The sequence below is a fragment of the Cygnus olor genome, chromosome 2 (genome assembly GCF_009769625.2).
Source record: "Cygnus olor isolate bCygOlo1 chromosome 2, bCygOlo1.pri.v2, whole genome shotgun sequence".
NCBI classification, from domain to species: Eukaryota; Metazoa; Chordata; class Aves; order Anseriformes; family Anatidae; genus Cygnus; species Cygnus olor.
The window spans coordinates 61,539,221-61,562,471 of NC_049170.1; the positions used below are offsets into that span (position 1 = coordinate 61,539,221).

The 23,251-nt window shown below is 33.8% G+C and overlaps 1 protein-coding gene across 29 annotated transcripts in view; it reads right to left on the reverse strand.

The window, feature by feature from the left end:
- The window catches only part of LRRFIP2 (LRR binding FLII interacting protein 2), a 53,910-nt gene that overhangs the window by 19,232 nt on the left and 11,427 nt on the right, over positions 1-23,251 (reverse strand). For 11 of the 29 annotated variants that reach the window (XM_040547731.1, XM_040547740.1, XM_040547736.1 and 8 more), the window contains exon 3: positions 17,269-17,355. In XM_040547731.1, coding sequence (XP_040403665.1) covers positions 17,269-17,355 — 87 coding nt within the window. Of the gene's footprint in view, positions 1-1,765; positions 1,874-4,913; positions 4,971-5,072; positions 5,121-6,608; positions 6,657-7,117; positions 7,193-9,562; positions 9,605-11,626; positions 11,693-13,411; positions 13,466-15,103; positions 16,271-17,268; positions 17,356-23,251 lie in introns of those variants that run through there. The other 18 variants (XM_040547712.1, XM_040547713.1, XM_040547723.1 and 15 more) reach the window with 11 other exon arrangements.

A 23,251-nucleotide genomic window follows, 5' to 3' on the forward strand; every position in this document is an offset into this window, starting at 1 on the left:
ACCACAACACGTTGATATATTTCCTAAAAGCATGATCCTTCTAAAATCTTGTTTCTCCAAAACATATTTTAGTCCCAGACCCATGGCAACATATGTGGAAGTCTGCTATAATCACAGCAGAAACAAATGTTACTCTGTGAGAACTATTTCTTTCTGTTATGGTTTCTACAGGTCAACACGGCATTTCCATGGCAAATTCATCATCTCCAATGACACCTGCAATTTTAATTTGCAAATACTTGTCACCCCTGTGATGGTAAAAATGACAAGAAAAATCCAACTGATCTCAAGTATCCATTTGGAAAAACTTAGAACATTATCATATTCTAAATTTACATTAAGAGTATGTAAACTACATTGAATATGCCAATTCTAAATCACATTTACATTGTAACAATGATAAAAAATGACTGAGAAGACAGTGTAATTGCCAGTCTCTGCCTGCATATTTTCTCTCAGCAGAGTATTAGCTTGAGAAAAGCAGTTTTATTAGGAAGAAAATAAAAGCTCAAATTTAAATTGGAAAAATGACTAGTCTGTCAGACTTGGAGCGTAGAGAGAGATACATTTTGCATATTACTGCAAGTTACCCAGCACTATAAGAATATTAAATCATCTAAAAGTGGAATTAAGAAACTGTGACTGTAAGGGTACAGCAGCAGTCATCTGGACCAGCCTCCCATTCAAAGCAGAATGGCTGTGGACATAAATCCAGGTGAGCCGTGCCTTTATCTAGCTAGTTTCCACTAGCTCCTGAAGATGGAGTCTCCAGCCTTGGTGTAACCCATGACAGCAACAGTTACCTCCTTGTGGAGCTTCTTCCACTGTGTGAACTGTGTGAACCTCCCAAGGAAGGTTCACTGTGTGAAACTCCCAAGGAACAGCAACCTTGGGCGACACCACTTGGCACAGCTCAGAAGAGTTGGAAGCTGCTGTACATCACTACGTAGCCTTCCCTCTACCCAGCTAAACAAGCCCAGTTCTCCCGATCTTTCCTCTTACAGCATATGCTGGCCCTGACCACTATTTCAAAGACATGATGAAGAACAGAAATTCCCCTATTTTCTCACTGTTAAGCACAAAAATTCTGACTACAAGTAACAAAAATTTTTAGAACTAATAGTTACAATAAAGAAAAGGCAGCTAGGTTTGTCATTACTGATGCTCAGATTAAACAAATGCACAGGAAAACTGCCATCACAATTTTCCTGTGATGAAAAATCCCCTCCCCCTTTTTTTATTGGAGCATTGAGTGCTCCATTGAGGGATCTTGACAAAGTTTCATCACGGATGATTGAATACTAAAACACAGTAACAACAGCACACCTCTAAGTATCTATTTTTGTCACTAAACCAAATAATACTATTCCAAAGCACCATACAAGTCTAGAAATTGTTAACTTTATATAGTGAACTTCCAGAAGAAAAAAAAAAAATTCACAGTGAAGAGATGCTTAAGATTATCACACATTAAAAACGTGAAGTTTTTTAGCACTTGTCACATGCTTCTAGCAACAGGCAAAATCTCCTTAAGATAAAGCAGCATGCAAAGACAAAATACTTTTTAAAAATTCAGACTCCAGACGTTTTTATACAAAAGACAGACACTAGTTTGAAACAAGCCCCAACCATTCAACAAACCTATGTGCCATTAAATATCTCCAAATTCTTTTACAGCATTTACTCATTTGGAGTATGAAAAGAAAATCCGTGGTTAGTAAGTTTGCTGTGTTCACCACGGTATAACAGCAAGCATTGCACTCACACTATTCAAAACTTGGACATCATCTGCATCAGAAACAATGCTTCCCCTGCGGTTGGAACGACTAAAATAATCAGCAGCAGTTTCACTTTGATCAGAAAAATCAGAGGACTTCAAAAGATAAGGAGAAGGTTGAAAGAGAACTGAAGATGATATCACAGAATGAACAAAAACATATTTAAAATATAGTAAATCAATTTAATTATTACAATTTATTCCTGCATTTCTAACAACTGTTAAATATCAATTTCTTCTATATTTTTGTTATCTAGAATGTTTCTATATGAATAAAGCATATGCCACACATTATGAATACTTCAGTCAGTATATACATAATTTTTAAACACCATTCAAGTTTACTATTTGATAATTTAAGGTATCTAGAAGTAAGGCTAATGAGCATTTATTACCAATTCATTTTCCTTGTTTGGAGCCATAAAAAATACAATCAGATATACAAAAGGGTTTGGGATTAACAACCTACATTTATTTAAAAAATAAAGTTTGTACATAATAAAAGCAGGTGATATCATAAGAAATCAAAAAATAGAAAAACACTTTCCCCACAAATGATTTTTCTTTAAATCCCTGTCACCACACTACAATCAATCTAATCTGGGCTTCCTCTCATTTACAACTTTAAGAGGCTTTACAAAGGAAGACAAACTTATTCCCCAAAGCTATATGTCAGGCACCTAAAAAAAAAAGCAAGGAAAAAGTGATAATGCTACACAACACTTGTAAAAAAGGCAAGATATACCTAAACATACTACAATCATTACAATTGCCATAGGAATTGAAGCAAAATATTGTACTAAAAGTATGTTACGCATGTCAATTATGTTACTGTGGACATTATATTTAAAGTATACACATGAAAGAAAATCTTTAAATGAACAGCTTGAAAATAGTCTTCATCTCATTTTCACATTTAAAAATAATTTGGAACTTTGTACTTCATATACATAATTGATGTAGCCTCATCTCGTTCCAATTAAAAGAAAGATATCTTTTAAGCAAATGGGACCGGTTACGTATGAAATAGTTGGCTGATCAACACCTACATCTCAAATTATGCCTACAGTAAATTCAGCAAACAGCTATCTTAAAATAATTAAGGCACTAGAAAAAAATTTGAAAGACAGTATGCAACCCAAATCACTATCCACACTTGCATGCCATGATCAGAGGATTTTGTTTGCTTTATTTCTTCATCTGTACACCACAAGGATTAAAATATATATATTTATGCATTTTAATAATTATAACTTAATACTAAACCCATAATTTGTATTATATAAAATAATCAATGTTTTACTAAAATCAGGTGCTTGCCTATTTTGCATAAGGAACTTGTATAACGTGAATGAAAAATCTGTTCTGTATGGGGAAAAAAAGTGAAGTTATAAGTAAAGCATTCTAGAAAAACAGGATAAAATGAATGACTTACACAAGCTTAAAAAAACAGATATTTTGGCATAATTTTTCTGAACAGAAATGAAGTTTTGTGGAGTTTCAGTTTTTGTTGTTGTTTGTTTTAAGGGGAACAGTTATGCCAGAAGGCTGAAGCATCAAATATGGCTTACATTAAACAAAATAACGTAAAAAAAAAAACACAAGACTAAAACCCTAATCAAGGGGCTAATACATTTATTTTGTTTCATACAATCTGTAATAAAAGAATATAATGGAACAAAACACACTTAGATTTGTGATAAAATTCAATGGGCAATGTTCAAATCTTAATGGTGGCCAACGCAAAAGTAAATTTGCAATTTGCTCAGATCCTCCTCAAATATTACCCTAAGAGTTTTGTTTTTATTACAGATTTTTTTTCATTACTGTTGACTGCCTAAAACATACCTTCAAAAGCCTCATAAGAAACCACAGAAACTACCACCCCACTGGGTGAAGGTTTCTTTATTGCTGTATCCCCTCTCAGAAGGGGTCTAGTAATGTCAACTAGTAAACTGGCCTTAGAAGCAGGCACACCTCTCTCTTTCTTGATCGGTCTATCAAAACTAATAGTGGTTTTAAGATGGAGAGGCATCATGGATTCATAATTTTCCAACATTGTTTTCTACTCTGATTTCAAGTTATGTCCTATTTTCCCTTTTGATTTCCAATGAGTAGTGTGTTGATTTCCAATGCAACACACAAATGAAACCAAAATATTAACAGAAGTACAGAAAACAATGCTTACTTTATGAATAACATTTTTACTTAGTCTGCTTAATATAGTCCCTTCAGAATTATTTCATTCGATTTGTTAAACAGATACTTTGAACCCTGTTAAACTTTCACTAGTGTATCTTGACATTAACGATATCACAAACATACTGAGATCCGATTATATAAATTCCTACAAATTTATTAAAATATGTATTTTATACATATATCTCAATAGGGACTAAGGACTACTTGTCTTAAACTTATCAGAAACTTAATGGAGACAAATACTATGTTCACAGTTCAAGAGACTTCAGAATTGGATGGTAACACCTCCTACATTTTGGAACTCCATAAGTTAACTGCAAAATTCCCTTTCTCCCCATGCCTTTAAAAATTCACTCTGAGGTCTGTTGTAGCTGAAAAAACAGTTTCTGACAAATCTGTTTTTATTCTACCTCTGTAACATTGTTGAGAATATGTGAAAAATGAAAACAGGACTGACCATTTCAGCTTAACTCATAACCAAACACTTTTTTTTTTTTAAATGTAGCAAAACAAATGAGCTGCTGCACCAATAAAACCAATACAGTTGTTCTGCTGCAGAAACATGGTGCAACTATTTAACATCAGTTTGCAGCATGAAAAAAACATCTTTGGAATGACAGTATTAACACAATACAGATCTAGGAACAGTTTTTCTCATTTTTGAGTACCAATCATCAGAAAAATCAGGCAGGTGCTTCTTACGTTTGCGAGAGATGCTTAGAATAGGAAATTCTTTATTGCTTCTATACTTTACTATCTTACTGCTAAAAGTTCATATCTTGCTAAAAATTACATTTGACAAATGACATTTTTTGATGCAAAGTGAATATCAAGTCTGTGTGTTCATCAGTAAAATGATCCACAGTGTAAATACTCATAATCGTTGTGTGTTAGTATCAAGGCATTCAGCAAAACATGCAGAAGGAATGCTCACCACAGGACTACTTCGAATTGAGCTTGCTCTTGAAGAATACCAACTGTATTCAGATGGCTAAAGAGAAGTTATGAAGTAAATTTTCATAATTTTCATTGATTTTTGTCTCCAGCAAACAAAGATTTTGAAAGGAAGGAACCAAAAGCCTGTAACACTTACAGTGCGAGAACTATATGAGCTATGCAATCCATCACCACACAAAGATGCCTGAGAAACAGAGGGAATGAAGTACCATTTATAGTCTGTCTCAGAAATAATTGTCACACACTTATGCACTGTAATATATTGAGCAATGAAACCTCATTCTTATTACCTTATCCCATCTACGCATTTTCCAGTTAACATTTATACTTTTCAAAAGGATGAATAACAGTTTTTAAAATTTCCAGCAGTTTCCTCCCACTAACAGGGATGTCTGTTTCCCAACATAAATCTAAATTTCCCTGAAAAATGGCCAAATAATTTTTAAAGAAAACTATTTTCAGAAGAAAATAAAATATTTAAAGTGAAATATGTTTCTCGGTATTCTGAAGCCTTTAGAAATTGCCAACCACGCTGGGAATGGAAGTTTTATTGTACACTCATCAGTTTGACTTTGTTAACCCACACACAGGTTCTCCTGAAAAAAAAAAAAAAAGTTTCAAGGTGCAAGGCTGAAATCTGTTTACGTAGGGTATAATAAAGGAAGCTCTGGGCACCAGATTAAATAAAAGTTTACAGTCTCATGATGCTTTCTCCCTACATTTGAAGGGATCTCCAACAGTAAAGAATTATACGCAATAGCAATTATAATGGTCTCATTCTCTCTCTGGATCCTCTAATGTTTTATCAAAAACATGCACAAATCAAAAATCTGCTTGCAATCCAAGTGCAAAGTAGGACCTAACTACATAAAAATATTATATAAAAATACTTGAACATTTTCTTACATTGTTTTATAATTTCTCTAGATGGCAGTATAAGTTAGACTTGAAGTACTGTAGCAGCAAAAGGCATAAAGTTTCAAGCATACACATCACCTTTTCAATAGGGGTTTTATAGAGTTATCTTAGCCATTCTTAAAGCATTTCTAGCTGCTTTATATTTAATAAATATGTAGATTAATAAATATGTAGATTAGGTTTTCATCCTATTACATTTTTGTATGATTATGAAATTTGAATATGGCATCTTATTTGAAAATATGTGAAGTGTATTTACCACAAATTTCTGTAATTTCCTGACAATGATTTTCCCCATTCAAATGCTAGATTATTTTTTTTTATCATACATGCAGTTGTTGTTTAGTATGCTTGGATTAACTTGTTCTAAGGCCAGTGTTCTTCAACATCACTATACTATTCATAAAGTTTATGACCAACTGTAAAAAATATCAGTAAAACATCAGTTACCAAAATAAAGAGGCAATCTAGCAATGTTAAGAACCTTAAACTGACGCCTCCCAAATATGAGACACACAAGCTGCATATATTTAAAAACATGAAATGAATGCACATTTCATATTGTCAAGCCACACGGCCATACAATACAAATTTAAGGCAACCATGCAAATGGCGCTTATGAACCAAACTGATACTTCTTATCAAACCAGTGTTTACAGAAGAAGACACCTATAAAGAAAAGTGTTAATTTAAATTTCTGAGGGCCATTAAAATATCTAAAAAGAAGAAAAATATTCTATCACGTTGTACTAACCCTGTAATTCCTAGTTGTTGCCACTGGATCACTGTACAGGGAAGATGACTGTAATGTGAAGAATAGAAAACTTTTTCTCTGTACAGTAAATGTTTTTTATCTATTGCTCTACATTCACCAAAAGTTCTTAAGATTGAAGTATTAAATTTCATAGCTATAATAGAGAAAACCTTTAAGACAAGTGTGGATAAAGATTCCAAGAAAATCCATTATCTTTGAAATCAGAATGTAAAACACTAATAAGAACAGGCTAGAATTTTTATCAAAAGATTTGAAGAAAATTATACGAAATTAAGTAACTTTCAAAAGACACATCAATTTCCTTTAGATACTTACTTAAACCTGACCATGAAAGTAGCTGCAGTTGCTGGGAGATGCTACCTATCTCACCAGGCTGTTAATTTATCACTTAAAGTAATGTAGAATGAAGTAGCACGTTGGTGCTAAATTTTTAATAGGCTTCATATATTTTATGTATTAATAAATGTATATAGGAAGATAAGACAGACCCGAGTATGATACGAAGGAATTGGTTTACTATATCTAAGGCTGCTGTAATTTCTTTGATCATGGTAAAGTCCACTCTGTGGAGGAAAAAAAAAAATAAAAAAGAACAGAATAAAGGTCGCATCTAAAGATCCTGTGAATAAAAATTCAATCTCAACATTCCCCAAACATTCCCAAGCTCAGAACTTGTACAGAACACTGTAAATTTTTTCTGTATGTCAGCATATTCTGTATTTTTAATGTCTTGCCCAAAGTAGTAAATGGTTTTATTACTTCCCTAACAAATAAGAAAACAGTAAAAATTTGTCTACAACATGACAAGTACAGCATAAAATACAAAAAAAAATAGACATAACTCACTAATAATTAGTACAATTGTTTGTTTGGTCTTCTTTCCATTAGATACCATCTTGAACGAGAACGTGGGGGGAAGAAAAATTCCTAAGAGTCACATTTCATGATTCTTCAGCATTAGTCTGATTCCTAACACTGTTCTTGATACCAAGCACAAATTCTGAAGCCTAGCAGTTAAACTTCTGGCTTATTTCTGTTGTTTTCAGACACTCCCCACACAGTCAGTATATATAAGCACATGCAAGGAGAAATTTGATAAAGAGATGTGGTATAATGTGGTACTTTAAAAGCACTTCAAGAAAGTAGTGCTTTGTATCCCAAGGAGGCAGAAAGATTTATATTATACATTTATTTAAGAACTAAGAGTACAGGAAAAATATTTGTTTGCAATTGCACCTTAAAAGCACGCAGAAAAATGCTGTAATACAAGTAACTAAAATGAAATATAAAAATTATTTCAGCCTTGTCTCAACGCAAGCATCCGCTGCTGCTGTAACTCCCCTGACCCCTGAAGCCAGCACCACTTTATCGGTGTCAATTCCCTCTGAAAAAAAGTACCTAAAATATTTCATTTCTTGGCACTACATTCATTTATATTACATACTGTATTTTGTATAATAGCTTTCAGAAGATCACAATATTCCATGTCTTTCTTTTTCAAAAACTCACTGGGACAATGTCAAAGTTTAGGGGAAATACCATCTACTTTAATTCACATCTACATTTAAACTCTTCTCTAGCTAGTAGTGGTCAAAGCGTACACAAAAAAAAACCACCTATCTCCATTCTGACTGAATAAACCATAATCCAAAGAGGTACAACTTCTAAATTTGAAAAGACCCTTCTACAGGCCCCCCGTAGAACAGTATTTATATTCAGCTGAGTTCCATTTACTTAATTCCACTGACATGGCCGCAGCTTCGAACACTCAACTTCAGATCAGAATTTGGTCAATACCACAGGTTTCTTTTTTCCTGAAAAGACATATGCATGCCAGCAAACTAATTAATTTATCCATGCCCTGTATTAGTATGGAACCCCCACACGGTTAGTGTGTTGGTAATAAATATTATAGCAGAAAACCAACCAAGAAATCTTTATGGGCATAAGCAGTTTTCTTTTTCGTACTGACATTCACTGTAAGCATGACTCTAAGAATAAAATTTAGAGAATTAATACCACTAAATAACATCACCTTCAAACATAAAACCTTATGTTTAACTCTAAGATATTTATCACCTGCAATGAAAACACCATAGAAAATTCTACTTGACCAGAATAACATGCCGTGCTTCTATTGCTGTATGAAAAGGTGGTAAGCGAAATTACAACCATCCTTCATCTTTGATTAAGACAGGCTTTGCTTAAGCCTTTCAGAAAAATGGTTAAGCGTTTTTAGTCTATTGGTTTTACATTACAGACTATTTTAAACATTGTTATATGTTTGCTTCTTTGCAGCTAACTCAGATGACAATGCTGTTTAAGCAAATTCAGCTTTTTAAACTGCTTACACACTCCTTTTAGTGGTATTTGGTGCTTGCCTTTGTTTAGAGATGCACACGAATCTTACTTGGCATAATACCAACCAGAATGCGATGCACTGTACTACCACTTCCTAATGATAAGGAGTTTGTCTTGTTTTGTTTTAAAGTAAAGGTATACAAACAACTTGTTTTTCCCTAGACTGAAAAAAGTTGTATTAAGTTTTTATGTGGAAACACAGCATACAAATATATGTAGAAACACACATTTTTGGTTTTGTGTTTAAATTGTCCTCTGTATGTCACACGTAACTACACTTAATGTTTAACAATGACCAATAAATAACAGTGTTTACTGTAAAATAACTCTTCTGTTTTCTGTATGTTACTTCTTCAGATTTTCTCCCAGGGAAAGTTTATATATGCACTCTATGGAAAGTGTTGAGACAATATTGCTCTTCTAGATCTGAAAGTGATAGTATTAATCTTTTATATTTTTTAAATCACTTTTAAAGTAGTAGTTTGTGTCATTACACCTTAAAAAAAAAACATACAAAAATAAATCACACAGCAGACTTCACTCATACAAAAACATGCAAAATGTTAACATACAGGGACCGAGTATCTTGTAGGTCTATCCTTAACACTGTCATACTGAGATAAAAGAAAAAGAAATTAAAATACTGATGTTGAAGTACCAAAAAAAAAAAAAGCAGATTTTTTTTTTTTTTTTTAAAGAATGACTAAGACTTAGGAATTACAAGAAAACATTCTGCTAACTATGAAAAATATATACATGCAGGAATGCCATTTAACCAACCTAAAGGGTATTTTCAGGCTGGAATACTGTTTAACAAAAACCTTCTAATTTCTTCCCCACAGCGTCCCAATTTGGGAAAAGTGAGATGATTTTGGATGGCAGTACGCTGTGTGAAATACATGTGGTTTTGGTAATGGAATTTTAAATAATTAAGTAAAATCTGATATGCTAGATTACATTAAACTGAGGCAGCGTTTGTTGGGTGATGAGAGTCTCACATGCAAACAGGCAAAAGAGCCTCTAAGACCCACTGTCGAAGTGTGAAACCCATGAGGATTTGGGGGCTCTCTGGAGCACCTCACAGACTGAGGGAGGTTACAGCCCACAGGGCATGGAAAGCATTATGGGATGCACAGAAATACGACCTGGGGATTGGGTGAGGAAAGGGAAGGATAAAGGTGTTTTCAGAAGGAACAAGTGTGAAGGAGGATAGTGGGATAACACAGTGGGATAAAAGGGTCTGCCTGTGCACAGAAAACACTTCTGGCAACTGTCCTTGTCTAGCCATGCCCTTTGCATGATCATCAGGCCCGTCTGGTCTGTCTTCTTCCATTTCCAACTCCTTTTCTGGGTGCACGCCTGTGTATGAAGGCCCAGGGCAGTTCGTGAACAGAGACTGTCTGAGGCCAGACCACATCGCGTATACTTCTCACTAACAGACTTTCATCTTGGTCAGCCAGAAAAAGGGGAACAGGATGAGGCCTTTTGTGTTCGGGTGAATGCTGAGTGTTTCTGCCTGTGCTGATCTGTCATCGCAGCCTATAAACAAGCAATGTAAATTAAACAGGCATATGTTGTACACCTGTTTTGTGTGTCTGCCTGTTAGGATTACATCCTCAGCATCATCACTACTAGCTGGATCTGGGAACATGGAACTCTTAAGGGTATTTCATGAAAACAGCTTTGTAATAATCCATTAGCCAGCGTCCCCATGTCTATTGTCACTGAACAACATTTTAAAAACATGAATGTAAAAACATCCATAAACATTGCAAAGTAAGCTTGTTCTTTCCAGTTCAATCACAATTTCACAGGTATAACTGAGTTAATTCTGACTGCAAGTAATGCACGAACCAAAGTGTTATTATATATGTAATATTCATATAAGTACATAACTTAATATGACTTATTAATTCATACAATTTGCAGCCTGTGGAACCTTCTGGGTTGCTGGAAGTATTACCATACAGGACCACAAGATTCTATATGCATTTTAACCAACTTTTTTTTTTTTTCAATTTGTAATTATTACCTATAAATGAATACCCTTGCTATCAGAGAATGGAGACAGATCATAATAATATAATCATTATCATCACAACACTTAACTTACACCTTTACTTAACTGTAAAGCACTAACAGCCCAACAGTTTACTAACAAATATTTTAACTTGTATTTGAATATTCATTGATAAATTGCCTAAACTACCACAAAGTAGACAAATATAGATTTCTGAAAAAGTAGAATTTTTGTTCACATTTCAATCCTAAAGATAGGATTAGCATAGCAATATAATTTAGAAAAAAAAAAAAAAGGCTTCCTGACAGAACTTCTAGCCACACCTTTATACCTACCAAGGCTGATGTTCAACCTTTGTCATTTCATTTTACTCCTCTTTTGGAAGAGAAAATTTAGAAGAAGTTAACTCCCTGCCAATTTCAAGTTGAGGCTTTCTTTAAGCCCCCAAATTTGCTATCATAGAGAAAGTGCTTGATTACATCAATCATTGCAGCAGTCCAATAAATGCTGTTTTCCTTAAAGAAGCATGCTTTCACCAAACTATTGCTTTGGTAAGTAGACACAGAAAACGTTAGAACATGAACACATCAAAGCAAGCTCATTCCAGGCTACACACCACAAGATCTCTCCTTCTGGAGGTACTTGTTCTGCTCCTGTGAGACCCACTGATATCCAAAGGACTCTTAAGAACAAAATCAAAATACATCAATATAGAAAAACATTAAAAGAAGCTCTAATAGTAACTGCTAATTACTCTCCATCTTCACATATTTTGAATGTTAACTGAACCAAGATAAGAGCAGATCTGAGTAAACCTGTAACATTTCAAAGTCTGTAAGCACCTTCATATTGTATAGGATATGTTATTTTTCCTGTAAATCAATTACTGTTTGCAAAGCAGTTTACACCAGATGATTTGGAAGATTTATCTGGTGAAAATACCTGTGTGAAAAATTGCAGAAGCACTTACTTAACATCAGGACACACACAATATTATGAAAAATTTAGTTTATCAAAGAATACATTTAATTACTCAAACCTATTATTAAGTGGCTATTATTTTTATTTTATTTAAATCAAACAGAAACAGTTTATTATTCCACCCTCCAAAATAAAGAAAACCAGCCTGCTTATTTTAGTAATTTGTCCCCCTGCTGGGTCTCTATATGAAAATCAATGCCAACCTTATTCCTAGGCAGATCAATTGAAAACAGGAAAACGTTTACAAAACCTCAATACAACCATTCTTTAGCACCATATAATGACCTGAATAGGATCTAGGAAAGCCTATATAATACAATAAATATTTTTATTAGCAGTGATTGGGAATAACATGCATCATTCAGGTAAGTTTTTGACACTAACAAATTATAAGTTCCCATATTCTCAAAGAAATAAACTCCTGCATCATACCAAACTCTTCTTTAAACTGTATCTTAAGGTACTTCTTCTCTTTCTCCCACTAATACTATAGAAAAACAGTAATACTTGAAGTGCAAATAAAACAATTCTGCTCACAGAACTGTGAGCAGATGGCCACAAGCATCATTTGGAATGAAAGCTGAAGCTACAAACTAGCATTACTCATCTTCAGTAAGTGGCACTAATTCTGAGTGGCACTAATACCGAGTCACCAGTAATAATATTTACTTTATTTAATAAAATTTGCCTGTTTGCAGAACTTCTGAGACAGGGAAAACAAGAAAGATTTTTTCCCATTAGACCACCATTATCTAAACTAGACTAGTGTTTTATTGTTAATAGCAGCTTCACATCAAACCATGAGGTTTGATGTGTAGTAGTAACCTTTGAGATGATTAACAACTTCTGTAGGAATTTCAATACTCTACCATGTAAGACGAGACAAACAATTCTTACTAACTGGCAATATATGAAGCCTAAGTGAGTACAATTATTCAGATTTTTTTTTTTTAAAGAAATACATTGCATTAGACTAACACTAAAAGGTGACAAAAGTTGTCATTAAATATAAGTTATTCCAAATAACTCATTGTTGAGCTATGTGTATTTCTAAGCAGTTTCCAAAGCCTACTCAATTATTTTCAGCCATGAAAATATAAATATGCATAGAAAGAAGTCCAAGTTATTTATTGTATTAACATACTTAAAGAATTGAAATGACTGAATAGAATGAATTGAAATTGAGATTCTTTTTAAATGCATACAAATATATACTTCCATCAATTTTAACAAGGTAGTTTAAAACGCCAAATGAAGTTTAACATTACACGCAATTTAAAATACTGATCCCTGAAACTACTAATACTTAGAAGACTTAAAGCATCATCTGCTCCCTGGTAAAATTAACACAAAACCCAAATAAAACATAGTTTTTAAAGGGCACAATGGAAAGGGAAAAATACACAGTTTGAACACAAACCAAATATGAATGTCGACTGGACCGGTGAGAATACCTGGCCCTCTCTGAATCTTCCTGAGAAAGAAGAAATGCAGAGTTATTTCATGGAGAAAGAAAAAAAAGAAATCACCAAAGTAACAGCAAGCAAAGGTGAGCAACATGCTGTTAGCACTTTTAATGCCATGTATTATTTTGAATAATACACTGTGGCAAGTGAACTCACTCAAGTCAGAAAAGTCAGAAGAACTGTGATTTCACCTAGTTTTGGTAAGTATACCAACACAGTACATACGTTAGGAGGTGAAAATAAGGGAGGTTAATAAAATTAATATTCAGTAGACAAACTTTTTTCTGAGTACTTTATTAATGAAGAAAAATAGTACAGGATTTTTAAGGAAGTTAAAGTCAAAATAATAATAAAAAACCTATATATTAAAAGTTTTACATTACATTTGTTAACATTCTACAAAGGTATTTTAGCCCTAATAGAGATGATCCTTGTCAATTTCCTGATACATACTTCAGATATTCCTGATATCTGGGATTTGGACCTGATGATCTCTTGAGGTCCCTTCCAACGTCTACAATTCTGTGATATTCTCCCTTATTATCAGAACAAAGCCTCTTAAGCAAACTGATCAATTTTAAGTTCTATATGTAGTTCATAACTACAACAACAGGGGAAAATGGTGAACCAACTTTTAAAATTAGTGGGGTGGGAGGGGAAGGCAGCAGCACCAGGTACCTAAGGCACCTTAATCTCTCTTATTCTGGTTGAAGATAAGGAAATATTCATTTTGTCTCAAACAAGGGAATACATGAGAAGTAGGACAAAAATAGAACCAATTTAAAATTAAGCATTAAAATGCTTCAAGTTCCATAAGCTTCTCAAATTTTTAGTTTCAATACATACACATATTAAAAATAATTTTAAAGCATCATATTTGAAAACCAGAACAGGGCTCCATAACTACAATCTTTCCTCAAACAACTCATTTTCTATCATTTTCAGTATGTCAAACTATTCTGAAGATTGAAAGCCATTTATCTTCAGAGTCAAAAACTGAGCCTCCAAGTCAGCAACGGTCATCTAAAGCCTGTAACCGGCTTTCACACTACTTATGGTCACATGATTACTTCCTATCTTATTACTGAATATATTATCATGATTAATATTATTGTGGAACTACTCAAAAAGCCTAGTTAATTCTTGGCAATAAAAGAATTTTGCATCGTTTTATTACTCCATCCTTGTTCAAGGGGTGCATAAAGAAGAGGGGCATTCCATAATGATGTTTTCTCTATAAAGTGCATACTTTGAGGTTTAAAGTGAACATTTTTGCTATGTAACTTTTGAGTGCATCAGTCAGATCACTGTGAATGGACAAGTATACGTTACTAATTTTTGCAGCTTGCAAGCAGACAGCTTGCTGCTTAGGTACGATTATTCTTAGTTGCCAGTGTAACACTCGTCTTTCCCCCAGTTATATATAACTACATTTTGGTAATGCAAAACTTGAGATTTTGATACAATTTTCTGTACACAGTTACCTAAGTTAGTGAAAAGTCTCTTCCTGATAGACAATCAGGAAATAGAAAGCCAGTGTTAAGTGTTCAGCATATTGGAGCCAAAGGATGAAGTAGCACAGTATATATTGCAAACAGCAGTATTTCTAAGCTAGATTTCTAAGAATTTAAGTTTGAAATATGCACTTTTTCTAAGACAGAGGCTAGGTCTCCTGATCTATGAAAAGAATCCATGTTTGCTTGAAAACTTCCTGTAGCAGAAGTACCTCCTACAAGTGCAGGAAGAAGGTGGTATTAATTTTGAATTGAGATTGCTCACAGAGGAAATTTTGCTTTTCAGGGGTGGGGAGAGCATTCAAATATGCATTCCACCAAGAGATATAAAGAACCACAAAGATTTCTGTTAAGTGACGTGAAAACTAATATACACAAATGTCAGCTATGCAAAGAGGCAATATCAGGTTAGCACAACTTTTGCAATTAATATTGTAATGGCAGTTCCAGGATTTTTCAACAGAAGTGCCAATTAACTGTCACGGTAGCTTTAAGTATTTGACCTTTACTTCTGGGATGTCTTAAATTGTCTCGATTTAAATCATTCACAGTGAGCACCACATTAGAAAACAACTAAATAAACCCACAAGCTCCCAGCAAAACTCTTTTTTACAAGGAACATGAAGTCTTTGAAAAGAACTCTCTAAAGAGATATCTGATTAAATTAGTATAAACTGTTTTCTAAAACTGTAACTCAACTATTTATATACCTTCCTACTTAGAGGAAACAAAGGACAAAGAGCAAAAGGATGAAAGTGATGAAAGGGGCTTTTTTTCATTTTAAAAAATTGTTGAAAAATAGATTTTATAAGTCATAGAAGTGACTTATCAGTGAAAAAAATAGTGTTTACAACGTTACTCAAAGGGAAACAAATACGTGCAAGTCTGCCAAGAAAAAAAAAAGTAAAAAAAACACCACACACAAAAAAAGCCACAAAGCCCCAAAATTATCTGTTTACATAGATTGAAACTGAAGTAATTTCATTTTAAATAAAATAATTAATAAACTGAAGCCAGCACATGGTGGAAACAAGAAGCATTTCATTTCAAGTAAAACATCTCGTTTCAGTTTGCCTTTTGCTTCCATAAAACACTCTGCAAATCCACATCCATACTTAATTTGTGTTTTTTTCAGTAGTAAGAAACAGTTTGAAATGACACACTGCAAACCATTAGTGCATTACGTCCTCCAAATCCTGTTAGTTCCTTGAGTGGCAAAAACATGCACAAGAAGTGGTTTTAGCCTACCATCCATTTCTGGATATGAGCCCATTTTCTATCATATGAATGCTGAGAAAACTACAGAATATAAAAAGAAAACAAACAAGCCATTTACAATATAGTTTAGTCACCACATGAGATTCCTAAATCAAAAATTCAGAAAAATCTGCGTTAATTGCCATGTAATATTCAGTACGGTATCAGATACCTACAGACGTTACAAAACAAGGTATAGAATAACCAAAGCAAAACATTTTAAAAATTGTATTCATTAACACAGGGAAAAAAAAAAGCATCATTTACACAATTTGAATAATTAGAATAACTAATAAATTCTGAATCTTCTGCACGCCATGTAGAATCTGAATCAACTGCAATAACCATGAGATAACCAAACACTGCTGAAAATCTGCATTTTCAGATTTGTTCCCCCTCAAAAAATGCCTTTTTTAAAAAAAGAAAAAAAAGAAATGTGTGGAGTAAAACACAACTGTGTGTAAATATTATCCCAATTCTACTAAGTTGTTTTAAATGAAGGTCCTAACAAAAGGCGTTTATTGTGAATGTTCTGGGAATAATCAGAGGAAGAAACTGCATATCTAAAGTCACACATTCAAATTTTCCAGTTACAAAATGTACCATAAATAACAAGCAAAAAACAAAAATAATTCTTTAACTCTTTTTCATGGTTCTTTACCCTATACGTTATGCAGTGTACATTTCAAGTACAGTCAGGTTTATTATTTATGCTGTGCTGTTATGCACACTTACAATGGATCTTTTGCACAGCAACAGATAAAAACTGCCAAGTGCATTAAGTAAAGGTTCTTATAAAACCAGAAAAATGTCATCAGTTGACTCAGACACAAACGTAGCAATTCAAATCCAGACAATATTAAACTTAACATCTAAACTTAAGATAAACTATAGATATTGAGCTAAGAGCTGCCAGATGTTGAAAATCCCAGTACAAAGCTGAATTGCCCCGAAAGACAAAATCCAAGCAAGTAAAAAAATATATATTATATTAAGAATTTTAGTACAGGTTTGTAATAATTCCTGACAATTTACACTACCTCTTTTTGCTGTCGCTCCAGCTCTCTCATACGTATATCTCTTGCTTCTGCTCGAGCTGCCCGTTTTGCTGCAAGCCTGGCTTCTGCCTACAAGTAAATTGGAAGAATTCAAAGTTTATAACACATTGTGTGTGTAACAGTTTGAGTATTCAATTTAACAACATCTTCACAAAAATACATTAACATTCTAAAATCACAATACATTTGTAGTCAACAGAACAGAGTTCTCAGAATGACATTTCAGAAGGCATACATAACTAAATCTTTAAAGATGTAAAGTCTTACATCCATATAGATGTAGTCAAGAGTTACATAATGATAGAAGAACTAAGTTCAGAAATATTACCACCACTAAATCTAAAAAATTATGTAGGCCTTGCAGACTTGAAGAGATCTTTGCCTGTGCATCCTATTTAAACAGGCATATAAGCATATGTAATATCTGGAGCCACAGACGGACATTCAAACAAAAAAGGAAGAATCAAAACAGATTTTAAACAACCACTACTGCTCATGTCATATTTAAAGGCTCTACTCTCATGGGAATAATTTCAAAAGGCAAGCAGCAATTAGAGGTGGAATTACTTAAAATAGCAATCATAAAATCAAACCGATTCTTGGGCAAAATAAGACAGACAAATGCACGTTTACAATTTCTGAAGAACTGATTTCACTATTCATCAAAATGGGACTTCCCTAACTTTCCATTTAGGGCCTTACACTCCCCAACACCTTCCTCAGACAGCTCCACAACTTGAAATCTGCAGTAAGCCAATTTAACTACCACAGCAGAAAACAAACGCATACACACAACATTAATTAGCTTTCTGCTGTGCTAGTGGATTGAATTGGCTTGCAGAAGGATCTTATGAACACCAGACTCCACGAATACAAGGGCAAGATAAACAGTAGTGAATGGTCCCAATGTTCAGTGAGAAAGAGCTCTTAGATCTGATGAACTGCTTGGGAAACCTGGCTATTGCCAGATACAACTATGGATTTTCCCCCTCTCTGTCCAGCCTCAACCAAAAAAACAAAACGCATTAGTTTCAGACCCTAAATACTACTTCAAATGTAATCTCTTAATTACAAGAGGCAAAAAAGATTTTGACATAAAGCTAGAAGTTGAGGAAAACACAAGCTCAAGTTTCTCAATTTTTGAATTTCAGTGTTTGGATAATGAATTGATGAAAATTTTCACTTAATTTTTTTGAAACATTAAACCACTGAAGACAGGTTTGCCACCAAAAATTTCAGTTGTCTATTTAGTGTTAATTAAAAGCTTATGGAAAACATCAACAACGTTGCAATTCCTATAATCCAAAACAATTTTATGCAATGAGATTTTGTATTACAAGCAGTTTTTTCTCCTTTTGCCATAGATACAGCATAGGTTTATGTAAAACATTAAAAACCTATAAAAATTGTGAAAACTGTAAATAGCTATCTTTATTGTGCTTCAGGAAAAAGGAAGAGGTATTTAACTTTGAGTTCAAGTTATACTACAGGGACAAAAATATCTATTAAATAACAAGAAAGAAGGCAAACACATTACAACTTTGTCACTTAAAATAGTTTGTCTTAACTTCAAGTGACTCATCAAGAATGTTTTTCTATATTTTTCGTACTCAGATGAAGTGATTCAAAGTCAGTGCTACCAGTATTGACTGCCACTATTTTATCATTTTTCACAGCAGAATAAAGCTGCTTTTCTTCCTGTCTGGTCCATACAAGAAAGCAAGGGAATCCCCTGCAACAGGAAGTCTTTTCTCCCTTGCAACCCTACTCTGTAATCGTCTGTAATCATAGCTTATGCAGTACATAAACTTTCACACAGACACGTATGCAGCACATAAAGAGAAAGGACTCAAACAGCTGATATGTCTGGCTTTAGTTCTGTCTATAGATCGGCAGCTATATGCAGACAGCCTTTAGACCATGGCAGGGCTTTATGGTTAAAGATAGCAAGTTCGTTCGTTTACTGACTCGTGCTAAAAACCAAGGCCTGTTTCACCACTCTCTCCTAGTCCTACAGCCTAAGTTTCACAGCCATGTTCCTACAGTAGAGGGAAAACTCATTTTTTTCCATTTTAGTAAACCCTTCATAAAATTCAGAAAAATTCTACAAACATATTCGTTGTAAAATACATGCTTGAAATGGAAGAAAAAGCCTTATATTTTTAGAGAAAATTTTTAGCAAAAGCCAATTCAGTACTACATTAACAATTAATCTGAGCAGCTAGATTAATCCAACAAGTACACCATTTCAAGAAGACCAAAATGCAAGGCAAGAGACAAACCACATTGAATTCAAAAAGCCATCAAGTAATTCTGTGTTTTCAGCAGATTTGTTAGAGAGCAAACCTCATGTTATTAAGAGCATTCATGCAAATCTTGATAATTATGTAACTGAAATTTAAAATTAACATTAATAAAGAAATAACCATTATTCAAAAGGACATAGCTTTCTTCCTGGGTGCTGCTATCTACTCTGTTGTGTTATTTATTTAAATTATTTAGTTACATTGAAATAAATCCATTAAGTATCTGTTAGAGGAAATACAACGCCACACCAGCTTTGAATAGACGGTTGAGTAGAAAAGGTGAAGCTGTCAGGACTATAAAAGTGGCACAGAAAGGAAATCAAGACTTTGTTGTTGTTGTTGTTCCAGTCCTCATCTCTGTTTCATCTGTTATTTTATATACAGGCTATAGACCAGACAACAATACATTTTTTACTTATAATAAATATATTACAATATCAGCTAACTGAAGTGCAGCTTCTTAAGAAGTTATAATATATACCAAATTCCTATTTTCCTGAAGTAAAACGTTAAACTCTGGATTGTCCATAACCTAGCAAATTTGACACTATTTTAAAAACTTCTTAAGGGGATTTCCACAGCTGCTATAAAGAAATGTGGTAGCTGAGCTTTCTTAGTCACTTCAACTGCAAATGAGAGATGAGACAACCAGACCTGTTAGATCCACACCAGCATACCTACACATGTGGATAGAAAGAAAAAAAGTCCCTTGAATATAAATTATGGAAGGCAAATAGGACACAAAAGTAGACAATGATCTTGCATGAAATTTATTCAGAGAAATGACCAAGAAAGGAAGTATCAGAGTACAGATAAGATCTCTGTAAAAGAACGAGGTTGGGTAGATAGATGGAAGAGGCCCTCGAGACTTTATTTGAATAGAAAAAAAGGGTTAAAAAGGATTACTTAATAATTAAATCTATAATATTTTGCTTTATACATAAACACACAAACACTATTTCTTATCTTCTACCTTCTATCCTAATCACAAAGGTGCTTTTAAACAAAGTGCCATAACTGCATTTCTTTGGGTATTAGCTCCACTCTGAGTAACAGCGTTGACATCCATTTACCTCTGAGTTCCAGAATTCATTTCATTCATAATACTCATTTCAAAGCAGATAAGTATCATATGCAAAAATATAAATAATGTTTCCTTGAGCCTGCATAAACAGCATTTAATTCTAGAAGAATATACCAGTTTTTGCTCTTTTCAAGCACATAAGATACCTAGTAGCAGTACTCACTGAGTAGTTTATTTTATTGCATATATTTTAGTAAATATATGCTGGAAAGAGAATGTTCTCTTTCCATTACAGGTGAGACGGTCAGTTTTCTTGTTTTCACCTAAAAATAATTGCTAACAACTACTTACAGCTATTTAGAAATTGTCTCCGCTTACGCCATTTTTTCCTCTTTTCTGATTTTTTTTTTTTTTTAAATATATTCTCTGCCAAAATCTTTTGAAAAACTTTCAAACTATTTTATCTTCCAGGGATAACACCTAATTCTTCAGTTACAGCCAAAACATTTTTGGTAAGAAAGGAAAGAAATAGGAAAAAAAAAAACAGATTTGATTTTGAATGCCATTGCACAGATAGTCTAGAGTCTTTCCTTTCTGAAGTGTTTTTTGTTAGTGTCTTCACAGCAATGATCAAGTTCTTCACAAAGTGAAAAAGCTTACTATTACACTGAATCAATATGGTAGAAGCTTTCCTCCCTGCTATGTTAAGCAAGCATAACATCTGCCTCCACAGTGTAGACATTCTTCCTCCTTCCCCTGGCTTGCAAGAAGACAATCACTAGAAAACAACAGTATTTTGATTTTAGTTTCCATATCATAGAGAAGGGGATTTAATCAGATTCAGGATAAAAGCTTCATACAGATAAAATATAGGCTATACTAAAATGTATTATTCACCTGTGGAAAAATATGAATGCTTTAATTAAAACAATTAAAATTTCTTTGTCATGGGATACAAGATATACAATTCATTTTCTATTTTTATCAAGGCATATGCAGTGTTAATCCTGCATTTTCCAATGTTCTTGAGGCTCAGGCAAGGAAGTGGTTTGTATTTTTTTTCTTCCACAAGATGGCAGTTGTGAGGGCACCAGCTACCGGTGCTTAGTTACCAGATTCAGTTTCTGCTAAAAATTAGGATGAGCATTTTAGAAACGTTCACTGTATTTCTTAACATACTACTACACACTATTACCTCACCAGCCTCATAAAAGCTTATTTCATCGTTTCTTATAAAGTGAGCATGCTTTCTCTCTCCTGTTTCTCACGTCTTCTCCATTCTTATTCCTATGCTCTTTTACCCTCATCTCCTTACTGTCTCCTGGACTCAAGACAGCATAATCATTCATGTGCCAAATGGATTTCTTATTCCTCCTCAGACACACCTTTTCTTTCACACCTATTTCTGGTGTGCATACTCTGTCTCCAATTGCCCATAAAGCAAATCACAGAATCACAGAATTGTAGGGGTTGGAAGGGACCTCCAGAGATCATCGGGTCTAATCTCCCTGCCAAAGCAGGTTCCCATTTTGTGACTGCTCTGAATTCCAAAGCACTTCTATGGAGTTTTTCCAGGTAGGTCATCCTTGAGTGCCAGCCTTTTGTTTCAGCATGCTCTGTTTACTGTTTCTTGCTGCCTTGAACACCTTTAAGGAACGTTTTCCTCACAAGGCATCTGATTTGTAGATTATAGGACTAAATTCAACTGTTCTGAGTAACATCTGCTAAGAAGGTAATTTCAGAAGAGGAAGTTGAAGAACAGGACACCCTTTGACAATAAGAAGATAAACAAAATGTGTTGCTGAGATAATGGACTCAGAACAGTAGAGAACATCTACTTAATATATTCGTGCACAGAGAATTGGAATGCCTCGTGTCATCAGCATGGAAAATGGAAACATTTCCGCAGCTTCAAATGAGATGTTATTTAAAGACAGGACTTAGGTTTACAAACTGACCTCTGATGTTACATCCTGGGAAGTGAATTATGTTCCTTCAAAGTAAAATACAATTTTTTGTTTTTTATTTTTTAAGGACAAGTTGGCTAATACTTGAATTATAGCAATCACTTCAATGACAACAGCTGCTGTCTGACATGGGATCTAATAGCCAGCTTGTCCAGACCAAAGGATTAACAACCTCACAGTAGTAAACATTGTGCTAATAAATATTCGTGATATACAACTTTTCACACTACTTCAAAACTGCATGGCAAGTAGAACTAAGACTCTCAAAATGAAAACTTGATGTGGCAAAACAAAACAAAACAAAAAAATAGATGGTGCTATACACAGCCTCAAAAACATGCATGTAAAGGCAGCAAATCATTTTATTTTAAAATACATTGAATTCTCTTCTCCCTAACAAGTCATGAAAGATGACCCTAGAAATACAGAAAAATGCCAGAATATTAGAAAGGGAAAAAATAATTCTAATCAGAAAGAACATTTAGAACAATTCAAATAGGTTTTAAGATTTATTAATAGACATAAAACAGTTAAAGATGTAATGAAATGCCTAACCCCTTAAGTGGCAGGATGATCAGCATAAAAACTTTAGTTATATTCAGTATATTTAGATTAATCATGAATACTGATTGTTATAAACTTTTTGAATTTTTTTCATTTTTTTTTTT